This window comes from Mus pahari, chromosome 6 (assembly GCF_900095145.1).
Source record: "Mus pahari chromosome 6, PAHARI_EIJ_v1.1, whole genome shotgun sequence".
Taxonomy (NCBI): domain Eukaryota; kingdom Metazoa; phylum Chordata; class Mammalia; order Rodentia; family Muridae; genus Mus; species Mus pahari.
The window spans coordinates 34,925,205-34,947,585 of NC_034595.1; the positions used below are offsets into that span (position 1 = coordinate 34,925,205).

General features: G+C 43.0%; 1 protein-coding gene across 1 annotated transcript; it reads right to left on the bottom strand.

The window, feature by feature from the left end:
* Positions 1-19,500: 19,500 nt before the first annotated feature.
* Cer1 (cerberus 1, DAN family BMP antagonist) lies at positions 19,501-22,070 on the bottom strand. Its single transcript, XM_021199459.1, has 2 exons — positions 21,529-22,070; positions 19,501-19,883 (listed from the first exon to the last, which is right to left on the bottom strand). Exons 1-2 carry the CDS (start codon positions 22,033-22,035, stop codon positions 19,572-19,574), a joined length of 819 nt encoding a protein of 272 aa, XP_021055118.1. The 5' UTR covers positions 22,036-22,070; the 3' UTR covers positions 19,501-19,571.
* Positions 22,071-22,381: the final 311 nt, after the last annotated feature.

Sequence of the window (22,381 nt, forward strand, 5' to 3'; positions counted from 1 at the left end):
TGTGTGTGTGTGTGTGTGTGTGTGTCCTTTGTCCCACATTCTTACCCATACTTGGGCTTGAATCTGAAGTTTGTGTTGTCCCTTATCACTAATCACTAATCACTATCATTAATAAATTCACTTTGCTCTGACTCCTCCTTAGGTTCTTCTCTGATGTATTTCAAGATCTAGCTTTACCTTCGTGGAAGTCCTAGAATGACAATGTTGGGTCGCATCTCAAACTCAAGACCATCCTCCTGTCTCAGGCTCCCGAGTGGTGGGATTACAAGAGTGTGGCTCTGTGTCTACCTTTTGGATATAATGCTCTCAGTGGTAGCCAGACTCTGAGGGGAATCCTGGGGAACCCTGCCAATGCAGAGTTCTCTGTCATTGATGCACTTGTAGAGCACTTATGGAGCTTCTTTGGACCCTCATGTTATCATGAACTGCTAGGGATTTGGAGAATATGTTCTTTCTTGATTGCAAACACTTCATGACCTTTAAGTCATAGATTAATTTGTTTTCATGGTGTGGTCCCCAGACACGCAGCTTCTGTGTCACCTGGAAACCTGTGAAAAGTCATAGTTTTAGCCATATCCCAATCCACAGTACTAGAAATTTTGGAGGAGAAGCCCACAAACCAGTGTTCTAACAACCTTCCAAGTGATTCAGAACACATACTCAAATCCTGGAGTTGTTCATCTAGACCATGGTGCCCTAAAACAACCCAATGGCAGAGACTGACCTGACTGTATGGAAGTTTTGTACTGTTTCAAGTTAGCAAGTTCCCCTTTCACACGAAGCTATGGGGTTGAAAAACTTGTCACATTACTGTTGGAATAAGTAGTTTTCATTATCATTATACATTTGCTATAGTGACATTTTTATTACTTGGTTTCTTTGAATAAGCCAAAATAATACAGATAAAAAGTAACTTTGAAAAAAAACACTTATTTTCCTTCAAACCCAGTGACCTGGATTACATATTGTTTTGATTTCTCATCAAACATCTCTAAGAAGATTTGTGTCAAATGGTCACAAATATAAAAAAAAAATTTAGCTAAGCAACTTGAGTGCACACAAGCATTGGAAGTATACATGTTTATGCCTGCTTTCATACAACAAGCTTCTTCTTTTTTTTAAATCAGTCAAACCAATTCCACAGAAAACCTAGGAAAAGCATGGAGGGATGCCAGTCCCCCTACCATGAACTGAACTGTTTTAGCATAGGAAGTTAAAGGACATAGGCAAAGTATCTCCTCCCCCATGATATTTGTCATCTCCGTCTGTGATTTACACTAAGCACTGACTGAATAGACAGACAACGTGTCACAGTGAGTACACAGAAGCGTGGCATCAGTGGTAGATGCTTGCCAGAAGAAGTTTTGGTTATTACTGCTGTTGGTTTTCTTTTCTTCTTATTTTTTAAATTTTTAATTGGTTATTTTATTTATTTACATTTCAAGTGTTATCCCCCTTCCCGGTTTCCCCTCCAAAAACCCCCTATCCCACCCCCTCCCCCTGCCTCTATGAGGGTTCTCCTCCATTCATCCACCCACTCCTGTCTCACCACCCTAGCTTCCCCTATGCTGGGTCATCCAGCCTTCACAGGACCAAGGGCCTCTCCTCCCATTCATGATCGACTAGGCCATCCTCTGCTACATATGCATCTGGAGCCATGGGTCCCTCCATGTGTACTCTTTGGTTGGTGGTTTAGTCCCTGGGAGCTCTGGGGGTACTGGTTAGTTAATATTGTTGTTCTTCCTATGGGGTTGAAAACCCCTTCAGCACTTTCAGTCCTTCCTCTAACTCCTCCATTGTTGTCTGTCATGTTGGAAAGCAAACCTGGGGCCTTGAAAACACTAGGCAAGAACTTGACCAATGAACAACATGCCCAACCCAAGAGCCTTTCTTCTTAATTTAAGCATGGAAATAAGTCGCACAAGATATTTCCCTCCTGATTTCCGCTCTACTTCAAGGGCCTGTGATGCTGAAGCATGATTACTATCAAACTGATTGTATGTGGGAATTAAAAAAAAAAAAAATGACAGGGACAAGTAATGGTGCTGCCACTGCCAACACAGTGTCTGACAAAGGCACAGGCAGAGCACTTGTGTAGATAAACCCAGCCAACCGCTGTGCTCCTGTGCCAATACTAGACAGGACTGGATTTTACTGCAATTTCCAAAAGTCAGTGCAGTCCAGAGCTTAATCAGCACTGGCTAATAGCCCTTGGCAGCTCTGGGTGGATGGCATTCTCCACCTGCCCAGCTGGGTCCCAGGCCCTAAGCACCCACATTTGATGCACATTCATGATTTCTTGGTTGCTCTAGGCATCACCTCCATCTGTTTGAGTGGCAGAGTGCCCATTCCAGAATAGACTAATAATCTAAAAGTTGTTCTTCACCTTTTGGGGGGTAGCACATCTCTTTGAACATCTGATGTAGGTTGTAGATCTGTTCCTCAGAAAAGTACATACATACATACATACAATACATGAGTATGTACATATATTTCATATATATGTATAAAGTTCTACACATCGTCCCACCTTCCCACATTTTAAGAGGATCACAAGGAAATTATGAATATCAGGTTAAAACTTTGCCCTGGGATGTTAAAAACAGATAAAGTAAGCTTTTTAATTTCAAATAGGAAGGGGAACACTGAAGAACCACTGTGTTCTTAGTAGACAAAGAGAGCAATACTGAAAGACCAGGCACAAGCCAAGTGCTACTGTTGCTGAGAAGTTTGTAGTCTCCATAGGGTGGATCACAGTTGGCCCATAGAGAAGCAAAGAGAGCAGGACTCGGGATTCAAGTTTCCAGAGGAGGGAAATGGGGAGATGTGACTGGGTCAGGACATGAAGAAATGAAAACATCGGGGGTCCTGTGTGGGTCAAGTGTGTATGAGGTAGAAGGTAGAGAAGAGAGTGGGATGAACCAAAGTTAAACTGTGATGAGCCACAAAACCAAAGCTACATCTAAAGAAGAGCCATTAGCTTTTATACAGCGGCGATTACTTGCTCTAAGCTGGAAAAAATCTGTTATTGGGAATGTCGTTGTCAAAAAGCAGAGGGGCAGCGTGTTTGGAAAGATTTTAAAATTCTAGATTGGAACTGGTATTTGTTTCTTGCTGATCTGGATGTTTTGACCAAGTTAAATAAAGATTAACTTGAGATTGTTAACATTTTGATAAATGTCAGTAGGGAAATATATTCTGGTAGGTGTTCATATGAATTTTAAATCCAGGACACTGAACAAGTTAAAATCTGTTTGATATTTTAAAAAAATGAAAATTAAATTGAACTAAAATAAAAAGTAAAGAGCATAGTGCTGGGAAAACAGACAGAATGACAGACAGGCAAACAGCACAAACTGAGCAGTTAATGACATAAATGAGCCCCTCTAATGGTAACTGACTTGTTACCAGTGAAGCCTTGGCCCGTGGTGATTTTTCACACACTATTTCTAATACTCAACTGCACAACCCTCTTTGTCTTCGGTCACCTCTTGATACCTAGCTAATTACCTCCTCTTAATCCTACCTCCAAATGTCAATCAATCCCAAACTGCCAGGTTCCCTCAGACTCAACTACAAATTCCTGAGCAGAATTTACAAATCTGTGGCCCTCCCCTCCCTGGGAGACAGCAAATCTGATTGTGTCAGGCTACAAGACACTTTCTATTCCTCATCGGCTGATTAGGTCCTAACAGACCGTTGAATGTTGAAATCTTTCCATTTTTGCAGCTCAAAGTCAGTGTTCTTCATGTTCACAGTTTCCTTTCTGTGTCAAAGGCACAATAAAGTAGCAGCCACTCCCAGTAATGAGGCCCAGCAGTTCACACTGAGACTCTTCCAAGGTTGGGAAAAACCGATGCTTTGAGGAGGCCATCCTGCTTCTCGTCATTTGAAGAAATGTGGATGGAAGTAGAAGGCAAAGAGGAAATCAACTTGTCTGGGTGGGTACTGGTGACTGCAATTGGGGCCTTGTACATGCTAAGAAAGAGCATTGCCACTGAGTTACATCATAGCCCTTGCTTTGTTGTCAATAAGTTTTGGCCATGTAGCCCAAGCTGGCCTCAAACTTTTGATCCTCCTCTTTCTACCATCCAAGTGTTGGGATTACTGTTATGTGCTAGCGTATCTTCCTGGAAAATGCTTTATTAATATGGACTAGTTTAAGTAATCATATCTGAGCAAATATGGAAAGAGTAAGAAGGTAAATGAGCCTAGAACGATGATAATAAACATCATCTGCTGTGGTAAAAAAAAAAATGCAAAGAATATGCAAAAGTAGAGAAGAGTACAAGACACTGCACAGTAGTGGAGCATTTGTCTAGCATACACCAGGTAATAGAGGTCAGCCTCAAATAAGTAAATAAATTACAATTAAAATCTTTAAAGGATAATTTTGATGAGGAGAACCATCAAAGATGGAAGCTGAATGAGGTTTCACATTAAGGAAATGGAGTAGCATCACAGCAGTAGATAGGTGATCCCCTAGGATTGGTTGGGGGAAGGCTGTTGTGTGCATTCTGCAGAGCTCTATCAGCAAGGATGACGGAGATGATGAGTAGACTGGGTCTCCAGGAAAGAGAATGGAGTAAAAGCGGAAGGAAGAAGGCTTAATCTTGGGAAACCGGCTAAAGTATATTATAGATCAGAGAGAGGAAGAAATGATCCAATAATCCCCTGTGCTACAATTATTTACAATTCAATATCTAGCCCTGCTTTCTGTTGAGCTTCAGATCCATAAACTAAAAGCAAAGCCTTCTCCCACCCCATACACACTTGCTTATTATGTGCACTCACGCATGTAGTCTCAGGGAGGAGCTATGAAAGTCAAGGGAGGATACCAGTGTTCTTACCAAGGCAGGCCAAGCCGTCCTACCTCATTTCCTCCTCCTGTTAGCCTACGAGTGGCCGAGTGAAGCAGTGTGAAAGACAAGTTATGGGCCCCAAAGAGAGAGATCACCACTCCAACGGAAGGGTTTCTGCAAGACTGCACTTTACTTGTGATCAAAAATGGCATTCTCGCCAAAGCAAAAGAGTGAGCTTGCCGGGGCAGGAAGTGCTCTTGCCTGGAACACAGATGACTGACAATTGTGTCTTTTCCCCATTGACTGGGGTTGGATCTCAGTCTTTCACAACTGGCTAGCTTAAAAGAACTGAAATAAAGCAGACAGGGAGTAAGCCACTTTAGACACTTACATTCCCAGAATGTAGCAAGGCCTTTGTCTAAATAAAAGTGTCACTGGAAAGGAGCGATTAAAACTTCCACATAAAGGTTTTTACAAGGTGGGTTGAATAAAAAGACTTGTAAGAAAATCTTAAAAGGCAAGAGAGATTAAAAAAAAGAAAAAGATTTGAACTTTCCATACACAGACATTTATAGTGTTTGATAGAAAAGACTAAAATTTAATGGTTCTTGGAACAGGTAACTTAAAAGTGTCTACTTCTTCTGTTTTGTTGAAAACTTTTTAGAATAAAATGGAGCATGCTCAGAAGCATCCCTGTATGTCTTCCTGCTTTAAGTTTATGTCATCTTTATGAGGTCAACTAAGCATGCCTAGATGTGGGGCTGGAAAGCCAGGCGACTGAAGGAGACGTTCAGGAGCAAGAGTGAGGTCAAGATGTATCCAACCCCCCCAAGATCTCCCCCTGAGACCAGCATTAGGGCTGTTTCTTCTCTGCTCTGGGCCTGCATGTCACCTTTCCACAGCCCACCTCTGATGTCTTGAGGTAGTCACATGGCCTGGTGGTCAGGTTACAGTTTAAACGTCCTCTCTCCTTATAAGGACATGTCTAGGAAGCACCTGGAATTCCTCTTCATGCAAATGAAGCTTTCCTCATCACCTGGGCCCAAGCTAATAATGGACACTCACCTGAAACCCCCTACCCTCTCCCTAAGGTTTATATAGCACCCTCCCATAAAGAGAATTGTTGACTGGCCTGCCCAGTGCACATCGGTACCTGGATATCCCGACAGGAAATCAGACCTGCAGGGGCATGTAGGCGTATTGTTGCCCACAATCTTAACCTTTGAACATGCGCTTGATGGCTTTGGACTGAACATGCCCAGAAATATGGCTTCCCTTCCTAAACTATGACTTTAAACTGAGCATGCTCAGGAAAGTGCCTGGACTTGAGAGGGTTTCCCCACATTGATATATGGGAACTTACGATACAGGTTTCATCTCTTGGTAATGCTGGTTTGGGCTTTGCACTCACCAAGACGCAAAACCATTTGATTTGATAACAAATTAAATGTCCGTACAAAACAAAAACAAAATAACCTAGTAGCCTCTTGATTTATGAATGCTCCGTAGATTTTAAATTTCTTCTCCTTGTAAATATGTTTATCTCCGTTGATAGCTTAGGTAAAGACACTTGTTGCATTTTGCTTCTGGTAAGTTAGACAAAGGTGTTTGTGAATGTTTTAACCTTTGCCCATTTCCGTAGCAGGAAACTTAGACAGTAAATGACTCAGAAGAAGAGAAGTGAGGGAGGAGAAGTAAGTCAGTTTCCAGTGTGGTTTGGACAAGATGTTCAGCTGTGAGGCCAAAAGTATGTCTGTCCTTTGCTACCACCACACACCCAGAGGGAAAATGTCAATTTGTGAGTGACTAGAGCCCTCAGGAAGGGCTCGACAAAACATTCTGTAAAGAAATAGAAATAGTTTTGAATCCTGAGCCTAATAGGTTTTGTTGCAACTATTCAGCTCTAGCATTGCACTGTAAAGCAGCCTTAGACAACTCGTATATGAGCAGCAGGGCTGGATGGCAATAAAATTATATTTTGAATAATGGATTCAGGGTCTATCAGGCCCAGTACATCAGTATCTATGGACCCTTGCCTCATAGATGATTGGAAACTCTTAATTTCAAAGAGAGTTTAATGAAGAAGGAAGGATATCTTGCTTTGGCCCAACTCTGGCACTACTAAGTAGATATTACTTAATTACCCAGTGCCTCAGTTTCCTCTCATGTAAAAAGAACATAACTTGGTAGCCATCATAAATCGCTTGGGACTTATGAATGAATCGATGTGTCTGGTGAAGAAGGGAGGTAATTACTGTTAATAATTTCATTTCCAGGAGAAGGCTAAGGACAGCATAGCAAAAGTGTGCGGCATTTTAACATTGTTTGCATAAAGACTAAGAGCATAGAAAGCCCCACTTGTTTTTGTTGTCCCCAAACTTCTACCTCATTGGAATTTTTCAAATCAAGAGCCTTACTCTGCAACAAGAAGAAATTCCTAGATTTTTAGGTTGTAAAAGAACGTTCCTCACCTTCCTCAAGCTCAACATTTTCAAACATTAATATCTCACCACCACCTTAAACCTGTTCGCCCCATGTTATCGGAGTCGTTAAGATGAGAGCATCAGCCCTGGCAGCCCTAGCTAAGTTAGATTCAACCCCATGACCTCAATGGATCAAAATTAAAATTAAAGCCAAAATTAAAGAAATAAGTAATGACAGAAAGCAAAGAAAGGAGAACTTATCAATGTGACCACATCGCAAAAAAGAACAAAGAGGCCCCGTGACTCGGAACCCGTCTCAGGTTCCTGATACAAGGGTTAATTTTAAAGAGAGGGCACAAGGTGTACATAACTAAAGAGTCCTCAAGGTGTGGTCTTCCCCATCACTGATCAACCCATCATTACATTCTTCAGTTTCTCCTGCAAGGTGGTCTGGCAAGTTGTCAGAACCCTGTCAAATCGTTTCTTTCTCCTCTGGCTGCCACCTGATTCCAGCCTCCTTCTTCCCCCGGTCATAAGGCCTATGAGAAAATCCCACTTTCTTTAGGGTCCATTGTCTCAAAAGTCGAATGATAAGCAAAGAGAGCTACAACCGTCTCTTCAGGATAGCGTCATTCCTCCAGGACAGTGGCACCCAGTACTGAAATTCCAGACAGTTTGTCCAAGACTGGAAAACTAGGATTGTCTCTCCCTGATTCATCCATACCCAGTTCCCAAACCTTTATCTATGTTTTCTGTAATATATCTTGAAACCATTTGAGTCTTCCTATCCCTGGGGTAGCACCCAAGCTCACAAAGTCATGATTTTATAATCTGGCCTTTTCAACTTCATCCCTGTCCCTCGTCTCGACTCTTCCTTCTGCCTTCCCTTCCAATACATGACTAAACAGCACTAAAGTGACCTCAGATCACAGCTTGCCCCGGCATCTCAGCTGCTAACTCCGTACTCATGCTGGAGAAGTCTGCAAATGAGTTCCTTTAGAACCACTGTCTACATTAGACATCTTCCTTTTGTTACGGGGTACCTGAAGAGAACTCCCAAGAGACCTGAAATAAGTTGAATGGAATCTTTATTTACTTCTGTCAGGATTGTCCCAAGCAGATTAGTGGGAAGCAGCCCTGACCCTGTTCATTTGAGTTTTTAAGGGCAAAACCACAATTGTAACATACATAGAAAGACAGCTCTGGACTTCTCAACAAGCAAGTGTTGTTTACAGAAGCAAAGGGGTAGCAGTTAAATGTCCAGACGCAGGGTCACACTGTATAGGAGTTTTATGGCTGGTCCAGAGGCCAGTATTGCCGAAGATGATTTTAGCACTTAAAATAGTCTTAGGACGACTCTCCTGAGACTACATAGCTACAGTGCAGTGCCCACTAAACTTTAAGCTATTTGATGTTCCCGTTTGAACACCGAATGAACCATTTGCTTGTATATTTTCCTGACAAGACAGCTCCATGTCTTAGACGTGTTTGTCTTCCCATTACTTCCCCTCCATGTCAGATCCATCCTGGGAGTTCAGTGGGTTAGCTGAGTTGATGGAAAATGGGGGAGGAGCATTCAAAATAAGAGTCCAAATAGTGATCTGATGCTTGGAGATGGGTCTGAGTCTGATCTTGATTTACTGCAGATACTGGGGGGTTTTAGACATTCAAGAGGTTTTCTTGAATGAGAGAAGAAATGGGGTTAGGAGAGGCCATAGTCAAAAACAGGAAAACATACAAAATGGTGATCATGGCACTGAGGAAAGACCATTGGATTTGGTAACTAGAATTTTCCTGGAGAACTAAGGAAGCATTATAATAACTAGATGATTTAAGAGTAGGTAGATTATTTGGAAATGGAGGCATTGATTATTGCTGCAAGAAGCTAATAAACAATGAAACTGTTTTTATTAGTGTTTTGGAATAGAGACGTCTGGATTTAGAATTGGGAATTTACACAAAGTGAGGGCAGAGACGCCAGTGGATTCTACAGACCCAGCGGGAAGGTTAGCTTGGCCAGGAGAATGTTTAGTTATTCAATTTGCAAAGTCAAAAGACAAACAAGAGGCAGGGGGATGATGGGGATGGGGATGTTTAAGCAGAGAGAAAGACAGCTGAGTGTTTACACTCTAATGCCTTCCAGCTTCTCCATTAGGGCACCAGAACAAAAGTGCTGTGTTCTCAAAGGAGTGGAAAAAAGGACTCAGCCCTGGAAGGGACTAGGCTGCTAAGGAGACAGTTCACACCTCTCAGTGGAGGTCTGTCAACTACAGGATAAATCGAGTCCTTGAAGGAAAATTAAGGTACCAATGGGGGGAGGGGAAGTACTTTCTGTTGTATCTTACAGCTGCAAACACTGAAGAAATAAATTTTAAGAGATTTTCCAAATATATAAATTCAACAGACCATCTTTGAGTTCATGACATCCACATCTAGCAGCTGGAAAATTTAGGTCACTGGCATGTCCCCCTTTGACACTCCACAGTGCCAAGAAGGAAGGCTCATACTTCGCTAAACACACATAAACTCACATAAACGTGTGTGTGTGCACACACATATGCATACATAAACAGACACACATGTACACATGCGTGCACTCACACACGCAACGCACACAGAGTGGTTGACATGAGTGGAATAGCAAATATGCTTGAGAAAATTCTCTAAGAAATGCAGGATGAAGTCACGAGGGAGAAAAGCCTGCAGCAAAGAGAGATCTAGGAATTGAGTAGAAACAAAAGTGAAAGACTAGCCGGCTGCCCCGAAGCTGTTTCCTGGGCTTATGAGTGGCCTATGCTGCTCTGGATGGGGCCATCCACAAAGCTCACAGATGTACACAATATTCAGCACACACTGTACTTCTAACAGTCTTCCTTTCTTGCACTCTCACGCAAGTGGAAACTTTTAAACTATAACAGGATTACAAAAAGTCATTTCTACTTGGCGTTTTCCTAACAAGTAGTATCCAGTTCACGCCTTCACCTCTCCGAGTTTTGCTGTTTAGGAAGAGTTTGGGGCGTGGCTGCACGGAGACACGTAGTCTGACAGTAGGACACGACCTCGGGTTTCAAAAGTCCTGCACCCAGGAACCTTCTCGGGCCTGATTCATGAAAGCCTGCATTCTCAGACTCTTTCCTGGATGCGCTGTTTATTAATTGCTACAGGAGCTTCAAGGCTGTCATTACGAAGCCTTGTGTAGGTGCTCTATAACTACTAAAATGTATTGCAATTATAGCATGTGCATTAGCTGCTGGGGCTGCTCTGTCAAGACAGTTTCACCATGAAAACACCACACTATGGCTCCCATAATCTCTCCTCCTTACAGCTGACCCAAAGCACCCAATAGACTACAATTTAACTCTTCACTCACACCAGGAGCCACATGACCGACAACGACACCTTAGCAAGCCTCTGCCTTTAAACCAGCATGCCTAGCTAATGATGCAGATGTCTGTGCTATGAGGGCAGGTGGATCTTCTTTGATGTTTCTTGGGACAAGGAAAAGCCTTTCCATTTCTTCCTGTTGAGGTGGATGAGTGGAGGTGCATCTGAGAGCTGGCTGAGCAGCCAAGCGGGGCGTGGGTTGTGTGTGTGCAGTGGAATTCACATTCTGGCAAGTTGAGACATTTGTCTGATCTGCTCCTGATGTCTACCCAGAAAAGACCTCGCTGATTCTTCTTTATTCTGCAAAGATCTCCACTGCTCTACCATGGTATCATGCTGGAAAGAAAGCACTAGATTGCAGAGGGTGTCTTTCATAATGCGACTAACTGGCTGATAGCTTGAAAATATTAATATTCTTAGGAATGGTGATATTATTATATTTGCATATGAAAATATCTATAATTCTTAGAAAATGCATACACAGTGTTAAAAGGAAAATGTCAGAATACTTGAAATTCACCTTCTCTTTTAAAAAATATTTATTTTTATTCTTGTGTGTGTGTGTGTGTGTGTGTGTGCACATGTATGTGCATGTGGCCAGAAGAGGACATAGGGCTGGAGCTCCATGTGGTTAGGATCTGCAGGATAGCATGCGTTGTTATCTAGGAGAGCTGTATCCTGATATATACTTTTCACATTATCCAACAAAATACAAATATGTATCAGATATAAATACACACATCCATATAAAGTGAGAGACAAGGAAAATGTGGTGGAATGTCAAAGCTTTTGAACTAACATAAAGAGCTTGAAACTATTCTGGTCACTTTTAATTTTTCAACTTTTAATTTTGCATATTAAAATATTTGTATGGAAAATTCAGATTCCCCAGAGTCCCCCAAATCCCCTGAATCAGTCTCCCAGAAATAGACATTGCAACTGAATATCTGAAGCAATTTTTAGCCCTTAATAGTTGAAGGTTATTAATCATAAACTTGAACTCTAATGAAAAAGTAAATGTTATTTAAAAAGTGTGTTTTTAGAGTGATATTTGAGGAAAGTAAATTATCTTAGTTAGAGACCCAAGTTTCTCTGGACAAGACAAAACAAAAACAAAACCCTCGGAGTAAAACTCTTGCTACAGGAACATGAGATCCTGGAGCCAGCCCCTCAGCAGCTGCAGCTGCAGCAGCAGCAGCAGCAGCAACTGCAACCAAAGCAATGGAGTAAATCAGAAGGGAGAAGTGTGGCTCCTTAGCTTCCGCACCCCAAACCTGAAGAACTCTGTAGAGAGCCCAAGTAGAAAAATCAGAGCAGCACTCTTTTTCAGAGGCTAAGCAAGTGGTCAGAGTTCCTGTGCTGCAAAGTCCAGAGTCCTGGGAGGGAGGGGGAGGGGTTGTTTTGGCTGTTGCTTGTTTTCCAGTGCTGGGTGCGATCAGAGATTTTCTGTCCCTCTGTATCTCCTGTCATCTGGCAAAAACACCTGTGCAGCTTGAAACCTGTGGACCGCTGTGCTAGCCCCAGGTCCCACCTCCAGGCCTTCAGGCAGAGTTTCTGTGTTTCAAAACCACACGTATGCTAGAATTCTAGTCTAGAGACAGGGTTAAAAAGCAGTTATTGATGAAATTAAAACTCAAATGCCTCAAAAAAAAGGCACATTCTGTCTTCTTGGACAAGGGGCTATTAAAGGAGCCTCAAGGAGCCAGCCCAATACCTGAGGCTTCCTAGATTTAAAATGTATCTATTTTGAATTGATACATCTGTAGGCTAGATACATTAACAGGCTTTAATTAGGAGCGTTAGGGAACTGTAGGTAACTGAATACTTGGAAAATGAATTGAGCAAGGGATCAGTGGGGAAAAGCAGATTATTATGACATCAAAGAAAAGTCTGACTGCCTTATAATTCTCATTACGATTTTGCCCTGACCTTACCACCTTTCAGGAAGCACAAACAGGGGAACGAGGTGTGCAGTCTACTTTTGCTTGTCTGAGAGTCCCTGTAATGTTCTACACTACAGCTCAAGTTCCCACAAAGCTCCCTGACAGTTTATCTGTGTTCTCAGACGCTAAGCTAGGTGGAGGTTCTTGGAGAGGGCATCCTTTGCCTGAGGTAAGCACTCACTTCCTTTGCTGAACAGGAATCCAGGCTCCTGGCATTGACGTCATTGCCCACTGGAAGTTCTTGTTCTCTGGAACTGGTCATGAGAGAGGTGTGTTTCTCTTAGTTGATAGCCAAGAGGAAGCTGTCATAATTTCTTTGGAAAGTATTTATTCAAACCCCACCCAGGTGGGTCACTCATGATTGTTTTTTGTCTTTTTGTTTTGTTTTTGTTTGTAGTTGGGTTTTTTTTTTCTTTTCTTTTCTTTTCTTTCTTTTTTCAGATAAGGAGGAGGATAAAGAAGAAGAGGAAGAAGGGAAGCAATAAAATGGAAATCTGGGCTGGGATGGTGGGTGGGGACAGGAGGCTTGTCTTTCGGAAACTAGCATTACAGGAAACTGTCCTTCACTTGGTAAGGTTACTCACTGTGTCTCCACTGCACACTCCACAGAGCAGATCTCAGCATAAACAGGCAAACCAAGTCAATGGCCGTACCTAGAGCTCCCATCTACCCTCCCGGAGGAAGAGACGGGGGGAGCCATGTTGTAAGGTTTCTTTCGGCACCTCCAGCCTCTGTTCTTCCTCTCCATTCCAAGGTGTTATCTTACGGTACAATCTCTGAGTCTGAGAAACCTGTAAGAAGCTCATGAAAACGTAAAAATATTCTGCCCTGAAACCTTCCCATATTTGTGTGCATTTCTGTGGTTCATGCACACATTTTACTGTGTTCTGTTCAAAATCTCCATGCTGCTTACCAAATCCATGTGCCTGAAGTATCAAACATGTAGCGACCCTTCCAAGAGTGGTTCAAGAAACATACTCATTTTATTCCTTTAAAACATTAAAATTATACATTGTGATGTGTGTATACATATAATATACGATAATATACCAGAGGCAGAAGTACAACAAAGATATATAATACACATGACTTCTTTAAATGGTTTATAAACTAGATAGAAATTAATGATATCTGGTTGATATCAAGTGGAATGGCTTTGGGTGGCACAGTTTTAGGCTGCCCAAGAGCCACGTTTTCCTTATTCCTCATTTTCTTATTTAATTATCTTGGCCATTCCTGCTTGTTCTTGGCTCTTTATAAGAGAAACAAAGTAGAGGAAAACGGTTTCTGGAGTTGGGGCTCAATCCCCAACCCTCTTGCATGTTACAACAGCCCTGGACATCCTCTTTTTCTTTTCTAGTATAGATCCTGGCATGTGGATGGTGCAGCAACCACCACGTGGAAAGGCTTGTGGGGAATTGACAGTGACAGGCAAAGAGGAAGGAGCCCATGTTCTCAGGGGAGTGTGGAGATGCTGTCTGGGCCAGGTTCCATTCCACTGAAAGAAGTCCTGTATAGTTTATTGCCTTCTGAGCTGGGTTTTCTGGTACTGGGATTGAGAGCACTTTACTGTTACTACTGCTTTAGAAAGAAAGGGCTTTGGTGCCTAAAGAAGGGGTCCACCATTAAATAAGCTACAGGCTGAATTAAGCTTGTGTGCTGTAGGTATGTGCATACCTTTATGTACGTATAGACCCATGTATGTATAAATTTATATAGTTACCCACATACACATATTTTTTTTAATCTGGGAGCGTTGTGGCATAGGAAGGAACCCGAGTTTGGGAGTCATTCACCTTCTGCCACTCCCTAGTTGTGACACTTCACCAAGGTTACTATCATAGGAGCTCCAGCATCACCAACTAAGAAGCAGCACTGAATTCTCTACTCCATACATTTTCATGCAGATTCAATGAAGATATATGAGTATATCTTGCTTCATATATCTCATATATGAATATGAGAGAGAGAGAGCACTTGGCACTTGGATATATTACATATGTTCAGCATGTAACATATATTAATATCGCACCTTTTGTACCTACAAACCCCTGTTTCTGAAGCTCGCACTTACTCTGTGCTAGACTCTCCCAGGTACTGACTACAATGAGAAAGATACCTATTTATAATCTCTCTTCTCGTGGAGCTGAGAATTCGGTTAATACGGCAAACAAAAGTATAACTATGATCCGAGATGAAGCATGATGTAAGGACACGCAGCAGCATGAAGTCGTGGAAGCGGTGAGCCCAGGCTTGACTGTGGTTAGGGGGCTTCCCTGGGAAGGCAGTGCTTGAGCTTGGGGGTGAGACTTTGGAGGGATCGGCCCAGTACACTTTATAAAAGAATGACTGGGAAGCCACAGCGTCGACTTACTTATCCCTGTGCTGAAGACTAAAGGGCTGGGACTAAGTCCAGATAAGCCTGCGTCTATTCATGTTCTTTATGCTGGGTTTATGTGGGTGGGCCTATTGTTTGTGGGCATCTGTGTATACCATTTGTCTTCAGTACCCTAGGAGGCCAGAGGAAGACACTGGAGCTCTTGGGACTGGAGTTACAAACAATTGTGAGCCACCACACAAGTGCTGGGAATCCAACCCTGATCCACCGGGGGTGGGGGGAAGAGCACCCAACACTGTTCACCTCTGGGCATCCTCCCCAGCCAGATGGATGAAGGAAGTCTTTAACTCCTTGTTTAAAAAAACAGTTATTGGGTAGAAAGCTGTCCTGCCATGCATGAGGCTATAGGTCCTGTTTTCAACAGCACACACATAACACACGCTCACATAATCTGGAAATGTCTTCTAAAAGGAGTGAAGGCATTCAAACACATAGCAAAGTCTCAACCATTTGAAGCTCTTCCTGTGCCTGCAACAGTCTTCGCCTCATCTGTTGTACACACCATCTTCGCTGCATACTGAAAGCCTTGAAGTGGAAGAAACTGTGTCCGGTTTATCTTTAAATAGCCTGCCGGTTATAATGTAGTGTCTTGCATAGAATAAATTCTCTAAAAATGCAGGATCAAATGACATCCTTGATTACGGAATCAATGAATAGATAAAGGAAAACCATTGACCTCGCTTTGGTGGAGGCTTATAACTCCAAACACCAGAAACTTGCTGTGATGGCAAACACCTGTAGCCAGGGCACTTGGGAGGTGGAGAGAGGGGGATCAGTAGACCACCCTCAGCCACACAGTGAGTTCTGGGCCAGCCGGCGCTAGATGAAATCCTTTATTAAAAATACTGATATTAATAATGTTAATATTCTCAAACATCATTGGAATCAGAATTGTCGTGTGACTTGCTTGACTGAACCACGGGATAAGGGACATTTGTGTTACTTCTAGAGCAATCCTCAAGAATAAGTACACTATCTTGTCCTTTCTTTGTCTCATTCAAGATGCTTATTCCAGAAAGTGTTTGCTCCTGTCAAAGGTATAAGTCCTGGAAGAATGTGAAGCAGAGGCAAAGCCAACCGGTGACAAATGTGTTGTGTAAAAAAACAAAATAGACCCATGTCAACAAATGCCCAAAATAAGTGCACACTGGGAAGATAAAATATTAAAGCTCAACCCTCTCTTCAGCTTCTCTCTGTAGGGAATACTGAATGTCAGCTGTCTAGAATATACAGAAACATTTAGGGAAAAAAATAATCTGTAAAAGGCACTGGAGAAACAAGGCAGGGCACTGTGCAGAGAAGAACCCACCATAGACCACTGAAGGAGACCATTGTACAGCCATTGAAAGGGCTCCACTTTAAAGTCCCAGCTTCCGGAGAGCAGTCAGGGGGAAGCCATCTGCCTTTAGCATGCTGCTCTGCCTAAGGCTCCCTCTCCCTTCTTAGTTGTTTGATTTTCAAGTTCCTTGCCCATCCCACCATAGGAATGGAAGCTCTACAGGAGCCGAGATTCTGTTTAACTTGCACTCAAGCTAGTACACAGCATATGTGTAACCGGGGAGCCTCAGCTGATAAAGCATATGCACGAGAACAGTGCTATGAGCTACTGAGCAGTGTGTGTATGAGGCTGAAAAATACCGGGGGGGGGGGTGTGTCCAAGTTAAAGTACATGTTCATGGGAATGGGTGCGTGTGGTCAGGGAGGGCAGAGGTAGTGTTGGGGGCTTTCCTCAGTAGTTTTCCTACAGTTCTCTCACTGAACCTGAAGCTCATGGATTTCATAGGCTGCCTGGCCCATCAGCTCCAGGAATCTGAACACACAGCAAACCACACAGACAGACAGACAGACAGACAGACAGACAGACAGACACACACACACAGACAGACAGACACACAGACAGACAGACACACACAGAGACACACAGAGAGAGACAGACAGACAGACAGACACACAGAGAGAGAGAGAGAGAGAGAGAGAGAGAGACAGACAGACAGACAGACAGACAGACAGACAGACAGACACGGAGTGAGAGAGAGAGCAGGGCTGGTCTTGAAAATGTGCACTTTTACAGGGGTACTGGGGACACTGGGGTCACGAACTCAAGCCTCTGACAAGAGCTTTACTTACTGAACTATCTCCCCAGCCCCTAACCTTATCTTATTTTTCACGACAAGAAAATGAAACCAAGATCTAGGAAGGCGTTTGAAGTGAGGACCATTCAAGTCATAACAATGTTTAGAGAGACCCTGGTCCAGGGACATGCTCAGATAGAGCAGCTAGGTGGGACATCTATAAGACCGGTGAGACGTAAAGCTAAAGTGGCAGAGAAGGAGCAGGCGACTACTTTGACACAGATAGAAACTCTGCTGGGAACCTGAGAGACCCAACTCCGGCTTGTATCACTGAAAAGCTAGGGTGAGCCTTGATTACAGATTTTTGAGGTTATCCTCTGTAGAACATCGGTCAGTGCTACAAGGGAAAAGCTTCCATGTTTAATGTGGCCCTGTAGCTCTGTAAGTAAAGCAAATATATCTGGATCAGGGGTCTCTCACAGAAAGAATGCTGGCTTGCCGCCTTTGATCATGAACTAGTCTATAAAAATATTTAAATACAGCCATAAGTAAATTAAGTTCTCAAGTCTATTAAAAGAAAGGAAAATACAGTCCATGCAAGCATAGACAAGTTGCTGAAACTTACAAGGCTGACTCTCTTTGCTGGTAAAATGGGTGATTACCTGCTTCAGATGGCTTTTGGAGATGAGGAGATGGCCTTTTAAAAGACACATCTGGTGCTTGATGGATACACTGTGCATAGCCCCTCATCAATTTCCTATGCTCCTGTGTTTTATACACGGAGCCACTAGACACTGCTTTTTCTTGCACGTAAAAGCATTCATGAATGAGCATTTTTATGAGGTTCACACAAATCACTTTATGAATGTAAGCTCCGACCCTTCGATCACCTAGCCCATCTGGAGTTTACGTTCGAGGAAGAGCAAGCCAGAAGTTTGAATAAAACTAATGATTGTTTGGAGCTGGGCTTGAGGGCCTATGTGCAAGTATAGATAAAAGGGATTTGTGAAGATGGAAGGAGGGAGAAGGGGACCCCAATTGGCAGAGATGGGTTTACATAATCAGGGTTAGGCAGTCACACACTAGACAGATGCTCAATAGCTTTTGGCACCAAAATATATTGACCAGCTGGGATATCATTAATGCTTAACAATTTTATCCTTATGACCACATCTTGGCCAATTAGGTTGTCTTTGACTACCAAAGGGTATAATATATCCTGTTGTGCATGTCACATGTGTATCTCAGAAGCTCATATTCTATTACATTGATATGTTGCATAATACACACTAACTATAAATGCATTTGCTTCTTCAGTGTACCATGTTAGATGGTGATTTAAAAGGAATAGAATTAAAATATGAAATTAATTTCTTTATAAACAGTAATTAGTCATTACTCAGGAATGTGTGTGTGTGTTCCGAAAGTAAAGGGATCCAAATCAATTATTTCTAAATAAAATATTTGAAAAATTACTCTTAAAAAGTAATCTGGCTGGGAAAAGCCAGTGCTGCACAGTATTTGGACATAAGTAAATACAAGCAGGAAGAGGCAGTTGCTAAGAGATGGTGATTGAGTGACTTAAACAGAAGCTGCTTGTGTAATCAGAAGCCCATGGTCACTGTCATAAGCCCATGGATCTATTCCAGAAGTGCTTCTGAAAGACTAATACAAGACATGTATGTGGGGTAGCAAGTCCAAGAATTTCTCACACTCTACAACATAATACGTCACAACACTCAGATCAGGTTTAGAATTTGCCATTGAGGTATTTGTCAGGTTGAATTTGTCACACATACTCTTAGACAACAGGAAGAACCTAAACATAGAAACCCAAATTGCTAGAAGATTCAAAAGCATTGTGAGTAGAAGATTTCGTCTATACACGATTTTCCTTCAAAATGACTCGCAATGTACTTGGAGACTTATGGCGTTTCTTAGTAACTTCCTCAAGTGACTCTAATACTATTCATGTATTTTCCTCATACTCCGGGAAAAGGTTTGGTTCCTAGTGCCTGAGCCCCTTCCACGTGTAAACTGTTAAGAGTACCTTCACTATTCCTTCTTCAAAGTCAGATAGCCAACAGTAAAAACTTCATGTGGAGAGTACAGAAAGATAAATATATATGCCACCAAGCAAGCTGCTGCCCACATCTGTGGCAAGGCCCATTCAATAGAATCAAAATATTTCCTGAGTCTCAAAGGCAACTTTGAAACATGCAAAATCTCTTCTTAAAAAAATCCCTCTGGGAGCTATGTGTTGTGGAGCATGTCTGTAGTCCCAGCACTCAGGAGTTGGATCAGGAGTTTAAAACCATGTCCAGCCACATAGTGAGTTTGAGGTCAGCCTAGAATACATAAGACCCTGTCTAAACACAAAAGTGTGTGCCTGTGCATGTGTGTGTGTGTGTGTGTGTGTGTGTGTGCATGTGGGGGTGTGTGACAGAGAGAGGGGGGGGTTTCCACTGATCTTTATATAACTCACTTAACATTTCCAGATTGAACAACCCTCACTTATCCTGTTGAGGTTTTGTTTTCTGTTGAGGTAATCATGGGTTTGTTTTTGAAGCTGGAAGTTCAGGGATGGAGGAACCCTGGGAACCAGCCAGTAGGGGGCGCTCCTCTCCACGTTCCGTCTTCACCATGCACTGACACTCTTCCACTTGCATCACCATCTTGACCACGGGGGTTGGGCTGGTGCAGTTCAGCCTCAAGTGCACGGTGGTGAATTTGGTGGGCGAGCAGTGGGAGCAGAAGCTGTGGGCATCTGCCCCTTCCCCAGGAAAACGAATGGAACTGCATTTCCCAAAGCAAAGGTTGTTCTGGACAACGACTTTTTGACAGTCTTCATGGGCAATGGTCTGAAAGGCAAACGGATTAGGTCATCTCGAGGCGTTTCAAACCACTCATGGCACAGAAGGATGGTTTAGAATAAAGTGCTCTAAACTCTCCACTTGGGGACGAAGTTTGTGATATCCAAGAGATGGTGTTCGCTGGGACAAGGTCAACACAACAAAACTGTCTTTTTACTGAGTTACTTATCAGTTAACCTCTTAAAAGCCTTAAGTTAACATGAGAAACCTCCCACGAAAAACAGCATACTTTTAAAAAAAAATCTAACTCTAATCTAAAGTATCTCATCTAATTGGATATAACCAAATGGAAACAAGAAGCCATAATGTCAGCTTTCTTAGTTAACCACCACATCTTATCTTTCTGTTACCCATAGTACATTGTGCACAGCAGCTTCTCAATAATAACTGGTCCGTTAATCAGCACAGGCCAGACAGCAGGAGTTGAATTCTGTCCTTCTTCGCTTGAGCTGTGCAACATTCAGCGCTCTAAGCGGCCGAATCGTGATGCATACGTTTATATGACGCTGCCTTTGCCACCTTCTCAGAACCCCATAAACCCAGTTTTATGTGTCTTTCAAACTATGACTCAAACTCCTTAATTTTAATCTAATTAGCAATAGAATTAAAAAGTAAGAATTTCAAAGGAAACTTGATTGCCTGAGTCTTAGGAGCAATTTTCTAATTGCGCATGGCCCAGCAAAGCAGATATTACTTGATGACTGACTCGTCATTGCTGCACAGGCAATTGCCTTAGAACACTGCCTGCTTGATTGGGCAGTGTTACTAGACTGTAACATTTCAGTCACTCCTGCACTGTTTCTGGTTCTGTTTCTTCTTGACGCAGTTTCTCTATTTTAATTTAGCATTTGGAAAGTAGGTGTTGTCAGGAAGGAAACGGAAGTAGAATGTTCCTTTGTCTTAATCGTGCAGAGCTGATCGCTATAAATTAGCCAGCACAAGTTAGATAAGCAAAGACCTGATTTCATATTTTAAAAACCAATGAGAAACATAACTTCCACTCCAAATTATAGTTTGCCATCACAATTCCAAGAAATGATAGTGAGAATCTCAACATAGAGTTCCTGCAGGAACATTCTAAGCATCAAATAGTTTTAGCAACAATTAAAGAAAGCTTTCCTGAACCTGTAAAGTCATAAGTTGAGTATCAGAGATGCATGCCGGGGTGTCCCGGAAGATGTCCAGCATAGCCCACCTCACCTCCAGTTTGATTTGCTTGCCTTTCTACCTATCCTCATGAGTATGAAGAGAAGCTGCAGGGTAGTTCTGGCAATTGCTCTAAATTCCCAGTTTCCTAACTGAGGACTTAGCCTTGCTTTTCTATATGGATGACACCCAACAAATATATGCAAATTCAGCAATGCTCCGTGCCCTCAACATGGGGACTACTGATACTGAACATGCTACCATGCTAGCATGAAGCATTCCTGTCATGCCAAGAAACACTGGAAACGTGAAAAGTAAACGTGTTTACGTTTGGCCACGTCCCACAATGAATACCCAAGGACCGAATCTGGAACTAGACAAGGCCCGGACTGTGTTGAGACTCTTCCCATTTTGCCGTTTGTCCTAGCTGTCCAGCTGTCCTCCCTGTCTGGCGAACTCTGGTGGTTTTCCCCTCTAGAATGCATACCTGGTTGAAAGGCACTGTCCTGCAGGTCTCCCAGTGTACTTCGTGGCTTTTGATGGGCAGGATGACGCCCTGGAAAGCCGGGCCCTTTCTGAACATGAACCGATGCCAGAACCTCTTGGCTTCCTCCTGCAGAGGTGATCTCTCCACTTTCCTCCCATCTGCTGGCTGAGTGACGGCCTGCATCCCGGATGAGACATGATCGCTTTCCACATCCAATGCGGGGTAAAGTGCGGTCTCAGGTTTCTTCCAGAATCTTCCAAGCCTGGACAGCATCTTTCCTCTCTGCCTCTGACCTTCCCCAGCCAGGGTGGTGCTCATGAGGTGTGGCACTGCCACAAACAGATCCGGCTTGTCTTCTGCCTCCTCGTGGTTGGCCACGTGGAGATCTCTGCCACCCCTTTCTAGGAGCGGAAAGGATGAAGAGCCCCGACTCTGGCAGCCATCCACACATAGGTCTGCCTTCCCCAGAGGCAAGAGAACAAGCAACTGAAGTAAGGAGAGATGCATGCTTCCTGGTTCCCAGAGACTGAGATTAGAGTCACAGATGGTGGGGTCTAAAGGAGAGACTCACTCTGCAAGGGTGCAGTCCGGGGCATCACATATATGCTACCTGCCTGGTAGCATGGGGAGGCAGGTGGTCAGCAGGTGGGCAAAGCAAACGCATTAAGTGTTTGCCCACATTATGTAGTGCTAATGATGTCCTGCCTTCACTCTGGCTCTGTGTATTTAAGGCCCCAGTGAAAGCCCGAGGCCCAGGGGGTAATTAGCTGGTGGTTTAGCTGTTGTCTGAGACTTAGGAGTGGCTGTACTGGCAAAAACAACTTGCTTTTTGTCTGAACTCCTCATGACTGAC

Excerpts from the sequence above, each read along its gene's own strand:
- Cer1 (XM_021199459.1), bottom strand. The coding sequence starts at position 22,035 with ATGCATCTCTCCTTACTTCAGTTGCTTGTTCTCTTGCCTCTGGGGAAG. Across the intron at positions 19,884-21,528 it reads GGACAGTGCCTTTCAACCAG|ACCATTGCCCATGAAGACTG; the intron begins GTATGCATTCTA and ends TTTGCCTTTCAG.